The 15,647-nt window shown below is 55.9% G+C and overlaps 2 protein-coding genes across 3 annotated transcripts; one reads left to right on the top strand and one right to left on the bottom strand.

Moving 5' to 3' along the window:
• Positions 1-1,888: 1,888 nt before the first annotated feature.
• Positions 1,889-12,545, top strand: SLC17A7 (solute carrier family 17 member 7). 2 transcript variants are annotated; one of them, XM_019658403.1, is made up of 12 exons: positions 1,891-2,116; positions 6,083-6,335; positions 7,487-7,605; positions 7,885-7,999; positions 8,077-8,164; positions 8,350-8,436; positions 8,529-8,671; positions 9,322-9,471; positions 9,646-9,778; positions 10,479-10,589; positions 10,796-10,923; positions 11,135-12,545. In XM_019658403.1, the coding sequence occupies exons 1-12, from the start codon at positions 2,055-2,057 to the stop codon at positions 11,426-11,428; spliced, it is 1,683 nt and encodes a 560-aa protein (XP_019513948.1). In that variant the 5' UTR covers positions 1,891-2,054; the 3' UTR covers positions 11,429-12,545. The 2 variants fall into 2 exon arrangements, with proteins under 2 accessions (XP_019513949.1, XP_019513948.1); XM_019658404.1 differs by lacking the exon at positions 10,479-10,589 and having other exon boundaries at positions 1,889-2,116.
• Positions 12,546-12,633: 88 nt separating this feature from the next.
• Positions 12,634-15,228, bottom strand: GFY (golgi associated olfactory signaling regulator). Its single transcript, XM_019658174.1, has 4 exons — positions 15,096-15,228; positions 13,838-15,002; positions 13,503-13,676; positions 12,634-13,054 (listed from the first exon to the last, which is right to left on the bottom strand). The coding sequence occupies exons 1-4, from the start codon at positions 15,153-15,155 to the stop codon at positions 12,855-12,857; spliced, it is 1,599 nt and encodes a 532-aa protein (XP_019513719.1). The 5' UTR covers positions 15,156-15,228; the 3' UTR covers positions 12,634-12,854.
• Between the last annotated feature and the right edge of the window lie 419 nt (positions 15,229-15,647).

Genomic DNA, 15,647 nt, shown 5'->3' with positions numbered 1-15,647 from the left:
AAGTAAATGGAGGAGCCCGCCTCCATTTCGCAGCCCTTCCATCCTGGTTCTGTTCCTGCCCTCTGGTAAATTGGAAGAACAGCTAGGAGACCAGTGTGACTGGAACGGAGTGAATTATGCGGCGGGGGTAAAAGGGGACTAGATGGTGAGAAGAGGGGAAGGTGCAGGGGATGACAACGGGTAGGGTTTTTTTGGCATCTGAAGGAGCCAAGGTGAACAACGCGTCCACCAGAGGGCGCAACGCAGCTTCGGTCCATTGTCTCAGAGAACTACAATTCCTGGCGGCCCTCGGAGTATGCGGCTTCCCAAGCAAACTGTGGTCCAGAGGCTGCTGGGACTTGTAGTTCTCTTGGGACCCTCCGGGGAAGGCTTGAAGAACTCATTCTCGGGTCCCGACGAAGTGTGGGGCTGGGTCCTTTCTGCCTTCCTCAGTCTCCATGGTGATGGTTCCGGCGAAGGCACGGAATTTGGCAGCGGTCGGGCCTTCTTCCCACTCCCACCTCTTCACCATCTGCTCCACCTTCGCACCTGGCCGGGAGCCGCGGCCGCCGCCTCCGCATCCAGGCAGGAGATTCTGCCGCCACAGGGTGGCGCGTGTGGACGACTCTGCGGGCTACTACTCCCTCAGACCCAGGAGTCCCGGCCACAGCCACCTCCTCCCCGGGGATACGAGGGTCTCTCAAACACAGGCAAAATTGTGAGACCTAGAAACCCAGCGAGACAAAGCTTGGCGAGAGGCCGCGGCAGTGGCTGCCGGGCCAACCCGGGTCCGAGGCTGCCGCCCTCCACGCTTGCTGCTCTTCCCACCCCCTGGCGGGCCTGTGCCACATCATGAAAATTTAATCCCAAATGCATTTGTGGCCCGACGCAGGGAGGCGGTGGGGAAAGAAGCACCCTCCTGGGGCCTGAACCTGGAGGTGGACTCAGCGTCGGGGAAAACGCCTGGTCTGAAGAAAAGAGCCGGGCAGACGGAGGAAAAGTCCTGGTTCAACCCCAGAGGGGCGGGGCTGAAATTCAGGGGTGGAGTAAGAATTTAGGGGGCGGGGACATCCCAGCGGGAAGGGACAGAACTCAAGGGGTCGGAATAAAACTCAGGGGGTGGGAACAGAACTGAAAGGGCGGACAGATCCTAAGGTGGGGAGGAAATTATGTGGGTCGCCACTGGCGACTGGGTAGGGTCAGCGTAACTGTCGGGGATGGAACTCAGACGGGGAAGAAATCGGGGGTAAAATAACTGGGAGGGGGTGCGCCCAGAGAGGAAATAGAAATAAAAGGGGATGGGAATTCAAAAGGGGAAAAATGGAAACAAGGGGGTGGAAGTCAAAGGGGAATAAACTGCATGGGGGAAGAACTAGAGGGGAGAATGGGTGGGTGGAAATGGGGGTTGGAATTCAGAAGGAAAGAATCCCCTGAAGAAGAAAAGTACCTTCTGAATGAGAAAGTTGGAACTGGGGATGACGCGGGATGGGGATAAAAGGATGTGGAACTGGAGGGATGTGGAACTGGAGGGCACAGAAATTAGGAGGGATAAGACTGGGAGGATAAAACGCAGAAGGAAACTCAGAGAAAGATGGAACTGAAGGGGATGAAAATGGGGATAAAATTAAGGGAACTGGAGTTGGGGGGAAAATCTCAGATGGGGACGAGAACTTGGGAGGAGAGTAAATCTGGGATAGATGGAGATGGGTGGGGGAATGGAACGGTAGAGAAACTCCGGGAAGGGACAAAACTGGGGGCAATGCAACTTAGAGGAGTGAATTCAGAGCCCAGTGGCGTAGTCTAGGAATGGAAGGGCGGGGACAGAACCGGGATGGGTGGGCTGGGAAAGGAGGAGGGGTCTAGCATTGGGTGGGTGGGGCCTTTGCCGCCCCGCCCCGCCCCCGACGCTGAGTCCACTGACAGCCTCCAGGCAGCCGGCACTCGCGTTCTCTCTCCCCCCGAGCGGAGCTGCGGGGCCGGCCGGGCGGGGGCGGACCCCGGGAACCCGGACGCGGCCGCCCGGGCCCGCGGGCGGGGGGACCGGCGGGGGGTGAACGGCAGCTAGGGCAGCCACCATGGAGTTCCGCCAGGAGGAGTTTCGGAAGCTAGCGGGTCGCGCCCTCGGGAGGCTGCACCGGTGAGCGTGGTGGGGGTCTTGGGCGGGGAAGAGCGAGAGGGTCTGAGGAGGACGCCCATTCCCACCTGGGCGCAGATGGACAGATGGACAGACGATACCCGTGGATGGGGGGGTCCACCCATCTGTCCAGTTTTCTCCCTTCCTCTCCGACGGCGCCGCTCTCCCTGGTTTGATCTTGTTCATCATCTCGTTTATTTTTCTTCGCCCCACCCCACTCCAGGTTCTACCCTTTTCTCTGGGACTGTATGTCCCCCACTTCTGGGTCTCTTCATCTATCTTTTCTCTGCCTCCTTTCTGTGGACCTCTGTCCCCCTCTCTCTGGGTCTCTATTCCCCTTTATCTCTGAGTCTCTGTCCTCCTCTCTGATTGTCTACCATTACTCTCACTATATCTCTATCAACCTCTCTCTCGGGGGTCTCTGCCCCCTCTCTTTGGGATTTTATCCCCCCACCCTAGGTCTCTTCATCACTCTGTATCTTTCTCAGTTTCCGTCACTCAGAGCGTTTAATCTGAAGCTAAAGCGGATTGAGGCCCATTGGTCCTTGTCCTTGAGGGGAGTTAAGCTGGGAGAAAAAAGCCAGGGTGTCCTGGTTGTCTGGGGGAGAAGGGAGTTAGCTGCAGGCCAAAAATTAGGCCTTCCAAAGGATGTAGGCTAGAGCTAAGAGGGACTTCCTCTGAGCCAGGAAGATGACCCCAGTGACCTCGGCGTCCCCAGGGCAGTCTGAACACCTCCCTCCAGTCTTTCACCCCCAACCCCAGCCTTGGCTCCAAGTCAGAGAAATTACTCAGCTGCAGAGAGGCCTAAAAATATCTGGCCACAGTGCGGGGTAGAGATAGCCTGATCAGTCCCTGCCGCCATTCCCTCAGACCCTGTCCCAGTGGCCCACGGGCCCCCATCTTTAGTTGATCCTTCATCCATCTCACTAGACCATGCAAGTCCTTCTCTAAGTCTCACATTAGTCCTGCTTGCTGTGTATCACCTCCTAGCTCCAAAATTACCCCACCCTCTAGTAACACGAAAGATAGGAATAAGACTGGACGGAAGGGAGTGGGCAGGAGGATGGCACAGTGATGGGGAGGAGGTGGGGAAGCTGAGATAACCTCACCCCTGCTTTTCCCAATCTTCCAGCCCCTCCTCACACTTTTTCTCGCCTCCTTTCACGAGTTTCTCAAAATACATCAGTGTGAAGTCAAGAGAAGGGAGAAAGACGTGCTGATGAAAGAGGCTGGGGGGGGGGTTGCAGCGCGGGAGGGATGTGTTTTTTTGGCCCCCTCCCTCAGTCTCTGCTTCTCATCTGAGTCTGGGTTTCTCTCATTCTGTCTCTGCCTTATTCTCACCTCTCCAAGCTTCAGAGACCCCAGGCCCTCAGAGACCCCAGAGCCCAGAGCTCCCGCCAGGACAGTTACCAAGGAGTTTGAACCAAGAAGAGCATTTGTATCTGAATCCTGGGGTTCACTGTGATGTTTAGAGAGCGGGGGCATGCCCTGTATTGGACATAACACCTCGATTCCATTAAATCCTCTAGACAAAGTTGGGGAAACTAAGGCGGTGTTCGAGAAGGGGGAGAAATCAGGGAAGGAGTACAAGTGTCATCATTCAAACCCAGGTTAGCCCCTCCCAAGCCTGGGATGGAAGCTGCAGATTTTCCTCGAGAAGAATGATGCTAGAGTGGGTGGAGGACTCCCTCAGACCAGGAAACAGATGACAGTAAACCAGACAACTTGGGACAAGGGGATGGGCAGAAAGGGAATACAGGAGAAACGAGGAGCCAAAGTGCCTCCTTTCTGAGAGCCCCGCCTCGGGGAGGGCGATGCTGGGGCCAGGAAGTGATCAGGCCCCATCACTATTATTGTGGGTGACCTTGGACATGCTACTTCTGCTCCCTGAGCCTCAGTTTCCTTAGTTGTACAATGGGGGAAGAAGAGAGAAACAGAGGGACATAAGCAGACAGTGACATCGGAGACAGAGCCCCAAGAGGAGCAGAGACAGATATCCAGAGACTAGTTAACTGTCTCCTAAGTCCTGCTTTTCCTCATCACTAGGTCCCCAGACCTAAGTTCCTGGCATCCTGGGAGGGGAGGCTCTCCCCTCTGCAAAGCATTGGGACCACCTTCATCTCTGCCACCCTGCCACGTTTATCCTGAAAGGATTAGTATCCCCTTGCAGTTCTCTCTTTGTAACGGCTACTCTTGCCCCCATTTCATAGACATGGGATATTGAGACCTGTGCGCCACCCCCACCACCAGCCTTTAGAAGGCCTTGGTCAGAGATCTGACTTGTCTTAATATTAACAATAAATATCAAATTTCAGGGGCTGCAATCACATCTTGAGTTTCAGGGTCAAATAGCATCTGATAACAACCTGGGTCAAAGTCTAATCTCATTGGCTGACTTGTTCTGAAGGGAGGGGACAGGCCCTACCACCCTGTACTAGTCATTCTGGGGGCTTCCGTTCCCCTCTCTCTGGCTCTCTGTTCCCCTCTCTCAGGGTCTCATTCCTCATCCCCCTGGGTTCTGTCGACTCCCCCAGTCTTTTTCTCCCCCCACCCCTGTTTCTTAACATTCCTACCCTCTTCTTAAGTTCTAGGATGGGGAGGGTGGCTGTGTTCTCTCATCTCTTCTACCGCCTCCCCCCAGACCGTCTGGCTGTTCTTTCCTCCCCCGTCCCAGTCTCCCTCGCCTCCATCTGTTCTAGCCCCTTCCTGGGATCTAGCCCGATCCTCTGGCTGCTTAACCGCCTCAGAGAGGAGCCGCACCTCACAAATCACGTCCCCAGCTTGTCTCTCCTCAGTCTCCTAGTTCCTCTATCTTTCTCTCAACGCTCTGGGTCTTTGCATCTATGTCCGCTGTCCTGGGTTTCTGCTCCCTGTCTCTGGGTCTCTGTCCTGTCCTCCCTTCTGGTGGAGTCTCTGCACCTATTCTCTCCTTGTCCCCCTGGGTCCCTCTCTCTTTCTCCCTGGGTCTCTGACCCCTTCTCTGTCCCCTTCTTCCCTTCTCTCTGGATCTCTCTCTTCTTTCTGTATCTCTGACCATCTTTTTCAGCCTCTGCCCCCTCTGCCCCACCCTCTTTTTGGGTCTTCCATACCTGCCTCAGGTCACCTCTGTCTCCCTGCAGCCTCTCTCTGGGTTTGAGGTGGCCCTCCAAGTACCCTATCCATCATCACAGACTCAATCCCCAATCCAGAACAGGCGGAGGCGAGAGCCTCACTGGGGACTGAGCCAATCCCCCTACCAGGGCCATCTGTCCCTTGCCAGGACACCACCCGCCACTCCCCCTCCCTATCCCCTAGGCTGTCAGCCTGAACTCAAGGTTCCCCAGGGATATCAGGCTAGGCTGCGGGATTCCAGGGCCCTGGACGTCTCCCTGCCCCTGTGGCCCTAGGAATGGGCTCTGGTGACTGAATGAAATTAGCTGGGTGTCAGCCCCACATCTGGGGCCTGGAAGCAAGGAAGGGCATGCCATGGGGGGCAGGGGAGGAGGGGGTCGGTATATATAGCAGACGTGGCTGAGAAGCATCTGTTCTTTTGACACCTTTGCTGAAGCATCTCCTTAGCGCCTTTTGCTTCCTTAAATAGACTCATATCTGGGAGAGGGGGCTGGAGAGCATCTCTGGTTGGGGTGGGGGCTGGGAGCACAGGCTTTTGGATCACAAAGGGTAGTCTGGGGTCTAAAACTTCTGAGTTGAGAAGTGGCAGGGTTGGGGGAGAAGGGAACTGAGGACCTCCACACCTGAGTTTTGGGGCATGGAATTCCTGATCTGACGGGGATAGAGACTGGGGGTCCAGATTCCTGTATCCTGAGGGGAGAAGGGGCTGGACTCCTGGGGAAGGCAGGTGGGAGTGCGGGCTTAGTTAGAATCCTGGGTCTTTTTCAAGCAGGAGGTTTTGCCCTGGACTCCTGTGTCACAGGGAGGAGGGGGCTGGGGCCCTGGTCGTCCGAGTCTTTGACTCTTGCTGCCTCGCAGCCTTCTGGAGAAGCGGCAGGAAGGTGCAGAGACGCTGGAGCTGAGTGCTGACGGGCGCCCTGTCACGACGCAGACCCGGGACCCGCCGGTCGTGGACTGCACCTGCTTTGGCCTCCCTCGCCGCTACATTATCGCCATTATGAGCGGTTTGGGCTTCTGCATCAGCTTTGGCATCCGCTGCAACCTGGGCGTGGCCATTGTCTCCATGGTCAACAACAGCACGACCCATCGCGGGGGCCACGTGGTGGTGCAGGTAGCTGAGGGCCGGAGCCGCGGTACTGCCTACGCCCCTGATGACGTCATACGGGTTTAGGCGCAGCCCAGGCCACGCCCTTCCAAACCACAACTTGAGTGGCCCCGCCCATCTGTTGGCCCCTTCTTAAGCCCCGCCCTAATATAAACGAAGTCCCGCCCCTATTGATTTCAGGCCGCTGATTTCAAAATGTGGACTGCCCACAGCGTTAGGTTCCTTACTATTAAGCCCTTCTCTATTTTGGGCCGCCTAGCAACTTTGCTCCACCTGCGTCCCACACCTGCCCCAGTGTCACATTTACTCATTGCAGGCTGTTCCCTGAATTTATTTTTTTCCTGAATTTTTTTTTCATTATACAAATATTAATAAGCATTTTTATTGCTGTTGTTTTAACATTTCAGCTACACTGGGAAAAGTGACTGGCAATTCATTTTTTTTTTACCTTAAGTATTATTTTACATTAGTTTCAGGTGTATAGCATAGTGGTTAGACATTTATATAATTTATGAAGTGATTCCCCTAGATTAGCCTAGTACACATCTGGCAATATACATAGTTATTACAATATCATTGATTATATTCCCTATCCCCCCCTGAATTTTGATCCTGTTTTTTTTTTAAGTTCCACCACTGCTAAGTAAGTCCTGCTTCCCCTGCTCTGGCCATTACCTAAAGCCCTGCCTCATCTCAGACTTTCTCCCTATTTTAATTTCAGTGTAGGCGGTGCCTTTGTCTCAGGAAAAAACGTTCTGGTTATGGCTGTGGCCCCTTGCTCCATTTTAGTCAGGCTTGCCCCTTTAGCTACTTCTTGTCCTTGACTAGAATCCATCCCGGTCACTCTACAAACAGTTCCTAAGTTGTTTAGTAGAGAAAGAATCCCCACTCCCGTATATGGGCCCCTAGACATTCGGAGAAGGGACACTGAGGCAGGGAAGCAGGAGTAAGGCGTCTAGACAGCAACGGGCCCCATTGCTAAGGTAGTACCAGTCCTAGCAACATGGAGAAACCTAGTTCGGGATGGACCGAGAGATGGCTCGAAATCTGATTGGCAGATGTTTGAGAGGGGATCCTTGTTGCTGATTGGCCAAGAGACTAAGTCTCTGGGTACTGGTGGAGGTAGGCAGGGGTTTGATGTGCCTTTTGGCCCACAGAAAGCTCAGTTCAACTGGGATCCAGAGACTGTTGGCCTTATACACGGCTCCTTTTTCTGGGGCTACATTGTCACCCAGATTCCCGGAGGATTTATCTGCCAAAAATTCGCCGCCAACAGGTATAGGGGTGGGTCTCAAGGTGGGCGGGAACTACAGAGGTGGGTGGAGTTAGAGGGTGTGGCCTGAAGTTTGGGGGCTGACTCTGGGGAAATAGGAGGAGCCTGGGGGCGGGGTCTTAGAGAAAGGCGAGGCTTGTGATTGTGGAAGGTGGGAGTCGCAGAGAAGTGGGGACCGGGGGTTCTGGGGAACTGGAATCTGATGTGGGTGGAAAGAGCAGAATCGTAGGCATTGGCGGGATAGCTGAATCCTTTTCTCGTACCACGGATTCTTCCCATCAGGGTTTTCGGCTTTGCTATTGTGGCTACATCCACTCTAAACATGCTGATCCCCTCGGCTGCCCGTGTCCACTATGGCTGTGTCATCTTCGTGAGGATCCTGCAGGGGTTGGTAGAGGTAAAGCCCCGCCCCGTCTGACCTCGCCCCTGTCCGACCCCGCTTTTTCTCGTTGATTTTGGCTTTCCTTTCCCTAGGGTGTCACATACCCAGCCTGTCACGGGATCTGGAGCAAATGGGCCCCTCCTTTAGAGCGGAGTCGCTTGGCGACAACAGCCTTTTGCGGTGAGAGGAAGGGGCTGGGATCTAGATTTGTGGGTCTCAGAGAGGAGGGGTAGGGGACCCCGACTTATATATCTGTAGAAGGGCTGTGGCCTGTACTTCTGTGTCCGGAAAGGTGGGGGGCTGGGGGTCCAGACTCCTGGATCTGAGGGTAGATAGGTCTGTTCTTTCCTGAATTCTCCCCTTAGGTTCCTATGCTGGGGCGGTGGTCGCGATGCCTCTCGCAGGGGTTCTGGTGCAGTACTCAGGATGGAGCTCTGTGTTCTACGTCTACGGTGAGGGGCCCAGACGCCTGGGTCCGGGTGGCGCTGGGGCGGAGCGAGGGCGGTCGTCACCTCGCTTCCATCCCCCTCCTGACCCTCTTCAGGCAGCTTCGGGATTTTTTGGTACCTGTTCTGGTTGCTCGTCTCCTATGAGTCCCCGGCGCTGCACCCCAGCATTTCAGAGGAGGAACGCAAGTACATCGAGGAAGCCATCGGCGAGAGCGCCAAACTCATGAACCCCGTCACGGTCCGGGCCCAAGCCTGCGGGGCGGGGGCGCGGTGGGGCGAGGAGGGATATCCAGGCTGGGAGGCTGGAGAAAACGGGGCTTCGAACCCGTACAGCATGTAGAACTTGGTAGGTTCCGGTGGACTCTCTGAGGAGACCGGATGGGAACGCAAAGTGGGCGGAGCTAGAACCTAGAAAGTGAGGTTAAAGCCGGGGGAGTACGCGATTAGTAGGTGTGGAGGACAGCGCTGGGGTGCCAGGAGGGCGGAACAACTGATGGGCCGTGGTTAAACCAGCAGAGGCGGGATTAGAATGTGGGGGTTTTGCTTAGACCTTGGGGTGGATGAGGCTAGATTTAGGGGTGGTAATTGAATGGAAAGAGACTCCTGAGCCCACATTTTATGGGTCTCTGAGGGTCATCGTCGGGTCTGGAACCTGAGAGGCCACTGTAGAGTCAGGACCCCTGCATCCCTGAAGTGTTACCATGAGGGTAGGTTGCCAGGGTCCCAACAGGGACATGGTCAGGCCGGCGCCCCTGGGTGCCTGGATGTTTTAGTGAGGTCGAGAAACCTGAGTCTCTGCGGGACTCTAGTGGGGTCCCTGCAGGGACATAAAGAGTTCCTAGCCCTGGTTTCTGTCTTCTTAGCGGCCCCTCCTCTCGCCCCCCACAGAAGTTCAACACACCCTGGAGGCGCTTCTTTACGTCCATGCCAGTCTACGCCATCATCGTTGCCAATTTCTGCCGCAGCTGGACTTTCTACCTGCTCCTTATCTCCCAGCCTGCCTACTTCGAAGAAGTGTTCGGCTTTGAGATTAGCAAGGTTGGGCCCAGGAGGGGGAGGCAGGGGGCGCGGCCGGGGTGATGAGGAAGGAGCGGGGCCTGGGTCCCAAAGGCTTGGAACGAGGAACAAGGAGGAGCCAGTGGTGCACGAAGCGGAAGGAGACGCCCGGCCCGCTGCCCCTGAGCTCCCGCCCTGTACTCCCACCCGGCGCAGGTAGGCCTGGTGTCAGCTTTGCCCCACCTGGTCATGACCATCATCGTGCCCATCGGCGGTCAGATAGCTGACTTCCTGAGGAGCCGCCGCATCATGTCCACAACCAACGTGCGAAAATTGATGAACTGTGGGGGTGAGTGGGGGGCGGGCCTAGACCTGGTCTTGGACAAACTGGGCGGTGCCGAGAGCTGTGGATCAGCTGGGTGGGACCGTGGGAGGATGGGGTGGGGTCAGAGAGCATGTCCAAAAAGGCGGAGTTAGAGTGAGACCAGAGGGAAGAGAATCTCAGGAGACAGTCTCAGGCGTGTGTGTGTGTGTGTGTGTGTGTGTGTGTGTGTGTGTGTGTGTGTGTGTGTGTGTGTGTGAGAGAGAGAGAGAGAGAGAGAGAGAGAGAGAGAGAGAGAGAGAGCAAGCAAGAGAGCGCGCGAGATTATTCAGGTGGCGCACAGGCAAGACCAACTTGGGTTTGGAAGGGCGGGGCCTATACGGACTGGGCGGAGCGGACAGAAAATTGGTGATGAAGAAGGGCTATGAGTGGGGAACCAGGAGAGACAAGGGTCTGGGCGGCGTGCTGCCTAATGAGGGGGGACAGAGAGGAAAGGTGTGAAGGTGCACGAGTGGGGCTGCGACCCTGTGTCTTCAGAGCGTGCCCTGGCCAGGGCGTGGGGCCATGGGGCGGTGGAGCCTGTGCATTTGGGAGGTTAGTGCGGGCACGGGCGGAATGGGGGCCAAAGCCAGGGACAGGCTTGGAGCAGATAGAGGCGGTCGGGGCGGGATCAGGCCTGGAGAGGCGGTGAGGGGTGGCCGGCGCTCAGATGAGGTGGCTTCCGCAGGCTTCGGCATGGAAGCCACGCTGCTGCTGGTGGTCGGTTACTCGCACTCCAAGGGTGTGGCCATCTCCTTCCTGGTCCTTGCCGTGGGCTTCAGCGGCTTCGCCATATCTGGTGAGAACCGCGGATCCGCAGCTTGGGGGACTCTGGACAGCGCTGTGGGGGAACTTCCTGGCTCAGGAAGGGGACCTCCCAGCCATGCAAAAGGTGGACTAGAAAGAGCAGCAGGGAGCGGGGAGGTAGGAGTGGGGAACTGGGCGGCTCAGAAAGAGTCACTAGAGTGGGATTCGGGTGTGACACCTCCTGGCTCAACTCCCCAGGTTTCAACGTGAACCACCTGGACATTGCTCCGCGCTATGCCAGCATCCTCATGGGCATCTCCAATGGCGTGGGCACGTTGTCGGGCATGGTGTGCCCCATCATCGTGGGCGCGATGACCAAGCACAAGGTCAGTGCACCTGCCGTGACCCACTCTCCCTCCACATCTGTGCATGGTACTTCCCTGACATGTGTCACCCTCCCTGGGCTCCATCTCTGCCCTCTCTAGGTGTCTTTCAGCACCTCTCCGGATCTCTGTCTCCTTTTCTCTGGGTCTCCCCTCCCCCTCTCAGGTTTCTCTGGCCTCCGAACTCACCTCCCCTTCTCCCCATCCCCCACAGACTCGGGAGGAGTGGCAGTACGTGTTCCTAATTGCTTCCCTGGTGCACTATGGGGGTGTCATCTTCTACGGGGTTTTTGCTTCTGGAGAGAAGCAGCCGTGGGCAGAGCCTGAGGAGATGAGTGAAGAGAAGTGTGGCTTTGTTGGCCATGACCAGCTGGCTGGCAGCGATGAAAGCGAAATGGAGGATGAGGCTGAGCCCCCGGGGGCACCCCCTGCTCTCCCCCCCTCATATGGAGCCACACACAGCACAGTTCAGCCCCCAAGACCCCCACCCCCTGTCCGGGACTACTGACCATGTGCCTCACACTGAATGGCAGTTTCCAGGACCTCCATTCCATATATCTTTGGCCTGAGTGACAGTGTCAAGGAACCCCAGTCCTCGCTGTCCTGCCACAGGCCTAAGAAGCACTCTCCCTTGTTCCCAGTGCGGTCAAGTCCACTTCCCTTCCCAATTGCCTCTCAGGGGTAGTGAAGCTGCAGACTGGCAGTTTCCAGGATACCCAAATTCCCCTAAAGGTTCCCTTCTCCACTTGTTCTGCCTCAGTGATTTCAAATCTCTGTTTTCAGGGCTTTATTTGAATGAACAGTTCAATCTCTCCCTTTTGCGGTTTTCAGGCACCTCTCCCCTTTCCTTTAACTCCAAGGACCCTGAGATTACTCATCCTCCCTTCCCCTTTCAGAAAAACTAAGGTCTTCCTCTAGAAGTTTCAAATTTCTCCTAACTCTATTCTGCATTTTCCAGGTTGGTTAACCAATCACCCATCCCACCATTCTAGAGATTGATTCTCACCAGCGTTTCTGAGGGAAAATGGTGGTTTCAACCCTCCCCCCAACACACACACATCTCTTCACCCCACCCCACCCCCTCTTCCACCAGCAGATTCTGCTAAAGCACCAAATCCCCCAGACCTTCTCCCTAGCTTAGCACAATGTCTAGGGAAACAACCAAAATGGCGATTTTATCATATGCCTCTCTCCACCCCCATGCACTTTTTCTGACACGGTTTTCAGGTCTAAATAATGGCTGCTAAAGTTCACCAACTTGATAGTTTGAAGCCATTGAATTTCCCCATGGTGGTTTCAAGATGTCCCTCTTCCCCCCAGTTCCTTGCACTTTATTCTCCTGGGTGGTTTCAAACTACCCTCATTTTCTCAGTGGCCATTTGTTGTGTCCCTCAGGGGCTAAGTGACTCAAAATCTGGGATCCTGCCCCTCTCAAATGCCCCTATTTTGGCTTAGAATTTTGGGGAACATATATAGTAGATGTCACAGAATCCCAGGAAAGGGAACGGGGCCGGGGGAGAGGGATGTTTTTCCCGGGGCAGGGTTGTGTCTTTGTGTCTTTGTTTCTGTGACTGTAAATCCTGCCCTGCCCCGCTCCCAATAAAATGCTTTGGTGTACACATCCAGTCGTTGTCATTGGGTCATTGGCCATGGGAATCCCAGGAGTCCTAGCTCCAAGCCCTGTCTTTCCTCAGACCTGGTATGCTAGGACACCAGCCCCTGCCTCCCCCAGGACTCAGGCCAGAGAAGGTGTCTAGCAGTGGAACACGTTATTTATTAGGCCTCAGCCGGTGTGTTCTCCAGTCACAGCGAAAGCAATCTCTGTTGGACTCTATCCAGAGTACCACTACATAGCAAAGCATGCCAGGAGGACAAGACCCCTGGGCCCTTCCTCTATCTGGGGACGGCGCAGGTCTGGCAGGATTGAGTGGGGCTCACACGAAGTTGTTGGGGAGTGAGGAGGGGGAGAGCGGCTCCAGGCGCTGGGGGCGGCCCCCCCGGGGCGGCGGGGGAAGCTTGGGTGGCAGTGGGGGTGTGGGCAGCGGCTGCTGAGTGGCGATGTGTGAAGGGACCCAGGCGTCTGGCGCATAAAAGTAGAGATCACAGGGCTCCTTCGGGGCGTCCAAATGCATAACTGTAGGAGCAAAAGGGTGAGGTTATCCCCAGGCTGACAAGGGGCGTGTTCCTTCTGCTGCGCCGATGGTCAGAGTCGGGAGAGAGGATGTAGACCATCCTTTAGAGCTGGATTTTCTAATCCAAAATCGACGTCCCCTGAATTGATAAGGGGACGTGGTGTCTGCGCATGAGGGGCGGGGCCTGATGTGAAGAGGGCGGGGAATACAGGGCCAGGACGGGGAAAGGGTCGGGGCTTATGGCTCCAAGGCTGTAGCCAGTCCCAGCTGGGCTAGGGGCGGTACTGGACTTGTGTGTGTGAAATTTCAGAGAGCTGGGGTGCAGGACCTGACCGTGGAGGGGTCAGAGCTTCTGTTGACTTTGGATAGTGGAACTGTACTTTTTGGCGGGGTGCCCTAAAGTGCCAGGTGAAACCAGGCAAAGGGCAGGGCGCTATAAGGGTCGCTCACCCGGCTCGTCTCCGTCGTTCAGAAGCCGGTGGTGTGCAAAGGGCCGGTATCGAGCCGCCCGGCGGTAGAGACACCACAGCAGCAGGAAAATGCCGATCAGCAACCCGGTCCCGGCGAAGAAGAGGCACGAGGCCGCGCCGGCCACACCCCTGGGACGCCCCACTACTGTCACACCTGAAGGAAGGAGCCAGGGAATGAGCATTTTAAACTCCTAGCGCCCTCCTCCCTCTGACCCAGCAGTACCAGTGTTCAGCCTCTCCTCCCTCAGACCCAGGAGTCCAGGCCCCTAAACCCCTCTTCCCTCAGACCCAGGAGTCCGGGTTCCAGACCCTTACCGGTCTCCTCCACTCGTTCCACCACGATGATAGTGTTGACTCTCTCACCTCGGCTACGCCGCTGGGGGGCCTGAGCAGTGGCAGGGCCCCGCTGATTGGGGGGCCCTGGAGAAGCAGGGGATCCTGCAATCCGGACTGAGGGAGGAGAGGTGTCTGGCCCTTTAGGGCTAGAGTTCTGGGAGGCTTTGGGTTCAACGGTCCCAAGAGAAGCTGAGGTGGGCAATTTAAGGGAGTAGGGCTGGGTGGCCGCAAAGGTTTCTGGTTCGGTACTTAGGGGCAGCCCATTTAGGGCAGCAGCTTGGTCCTTGAATGGTGTAGGCGTCTTTGGGTGAAGACTAATGGAGATTTCAGGGTCAGAGGACATGGGGCTCTCTGTTGCATCTTGGTAGTAAGTTGTGGGGAATTTTGTGTGGGGAATTTCAGTGGGACCAGCATTATGGGTTACATAGGATTCTGGGTGGGGGGTTTTGGTAGGGTCAGGGTGGAAGGTCTGGAGGAATTCAGAGTTTGGGGGCTCAGTATTAGGGTCATGGATTTCTGGAGATTTTGGGTGAAGGATCTTGGTGGGGTCAGGATTTGGGGCCTCAGGGGCTTCTGCATGTGAGATTTCAGTGGAGTTAAGTTTTGGAATCTGTGGGGGTTCTTGGTGTGGAATTTGGGTAGGGTCAGGGTTCAGGATCTCAGGAAATTCTGGGTGTGAAGTTTTGGAGAGATTAAGTTTGGGGATCTTAAGGGATTCTGAGTGTGGAATTTCAGTTGGGTCAGGTTTGGGGGTCTCAGAAGGTTCTGGATGTGTTGTTTGGGAGGGGTTAATTTTGGGGGTCTCCAAAGATTCTGATATTGAGGTGCTTAGTGAGTTAGGTTTGGGGGTCTCAGGAGACTCTGGGTGTGGGGATTCTCGGAGTTCAAGGTTGGGGGTCTCAGTGACGTTATGTGGGGAGGGCTTAGAAGAAGCAATCCTAGGGGATTCTGGGTTAGGATGGTCCAGCGTGGAATTTTCAGAAGCATGAGGGGAGGTCTGAGAGGGGTGGCCCATGAGCGGGAAGCCGGAGCCGGCAGGCAGTGAGGTGGAAGGGGCTGCCTGGGAACCCAGACCAGCGAGGAGGAAGACGAGGAGGAAGAGGATGGAGCTGAAAGATTTCATAGCTCTGGAAGACACCTGTAACTGCGGGGAAGCGGGAAGGAAGGAGTTAAGGCAGGAAGGGCCACCGCCCTCCCCCTCCCCCAGCCCCAAGTCCCTCCTGGAGGCCACGCCCACCACAACAGGCCACGCCCCATTCCAGGAGGCCTCGCCCACTGGTACCCGGGTGTACCACATCTCTCGCCCATCTTGGCGCCAGGGAAAGAAGGAGAACCAACGACAACTCCTTGAAGGCTGGGGCGGTGGCCGCCGTAGCTAAGAGACATTGAGGCACGGGGCTTCTTGGAAATCATAGTTAATTTTCTTATCTGTTTTCCCAAGAGGGTCCCAGAAAAATTGGGAAAAAATAACGGCTCTCCTAGCTCCCAGACCTCTTCAACTCCAAAGGGTATAGGCCTCTGAATGCACACGGGATTCCTTCCTCTCTGAGGGCCCTGGGGACACCTTGACTCAACAGTTGTTTACACTAGAGGAGGCTCAGAGAATGGACTGAGAGGCCTGAAACGCCTGGATCTGGGGGAAGGAAGGAGACTCCTAGGTACTGGGCAAGGAGGCTGCTGGGGGTTCCGACTCCCAGTTCTCAGAGAGTGGAGGGCACTGTGGGTCTAAATTCCTGGTTCTTTAGAGAGGAAAAGCCTGAAGGTTCAGATGCCTAGAATTTTGAGGGAG

Source organism: Hipposideros armiger, unplaced genomic scaffold, assembly GCF_001890085.2.
Source record: "Hipposideros armiger isolate ML-2016 unplaced genomic scaffold, ASM189008v1 scaffold_283, whole genome shotgun sequence".
Lineage (NCBI taxonomy): Eukaryota > Metazoa > Chordata > Mammalia > Chiroptera > Hipposideridae > Hipposideros > Hipposideros armiger.
Note: the sequence above shows the minus strand (reverse complement) of the source record. Positions and strands in the feature narration are given on the sequence as shown.

Coding starts and splice junctions, on each gene's coding strand:
- GFY (XM_019658174.1), bottom strand. CDS start 15,155: ATGTGGTACACCCGGGTACCAGTGGGCGAGGCCTCCTGGAATGGGGCG. Junction 15,003..15,095: donor ATGGGGCGTGGCCTGTTGTG/GTGGGCGTGGCC, acceptor GCTTCCCCGCAG/TTACAGGTGTCTTCCAGAGC. Junction 13,677..13,837: donor GGAACGAGTGGAGGAGACCG/GTAAGGGTCTGG, acceptor TCCTTCCTTCAG/GTGTGACAGTAGTGGGGCGT.
- SLC17A7 (XM_019658403.1), top strand. CDS start 2,055: ATGGAGTTCCGCCAGGAGGAGTTTCGGAAGCTAGCGGGTCGCGCCCTC. Junction 7,606..7,884: donor CAAAAATTCGCCGCCAACAG/GTATAGGGGTGG, acceptor TCTTCCCATCAG/GGTTTTCGGCTTTGCTATTG. Junction 8,437..8,528: donor CTCTGTGTTCTACGTCTACG/GTGAGGGGCCCA, acceptor GACCCTCTTCAG/GCAGCTTCGGGATTTTTTGG.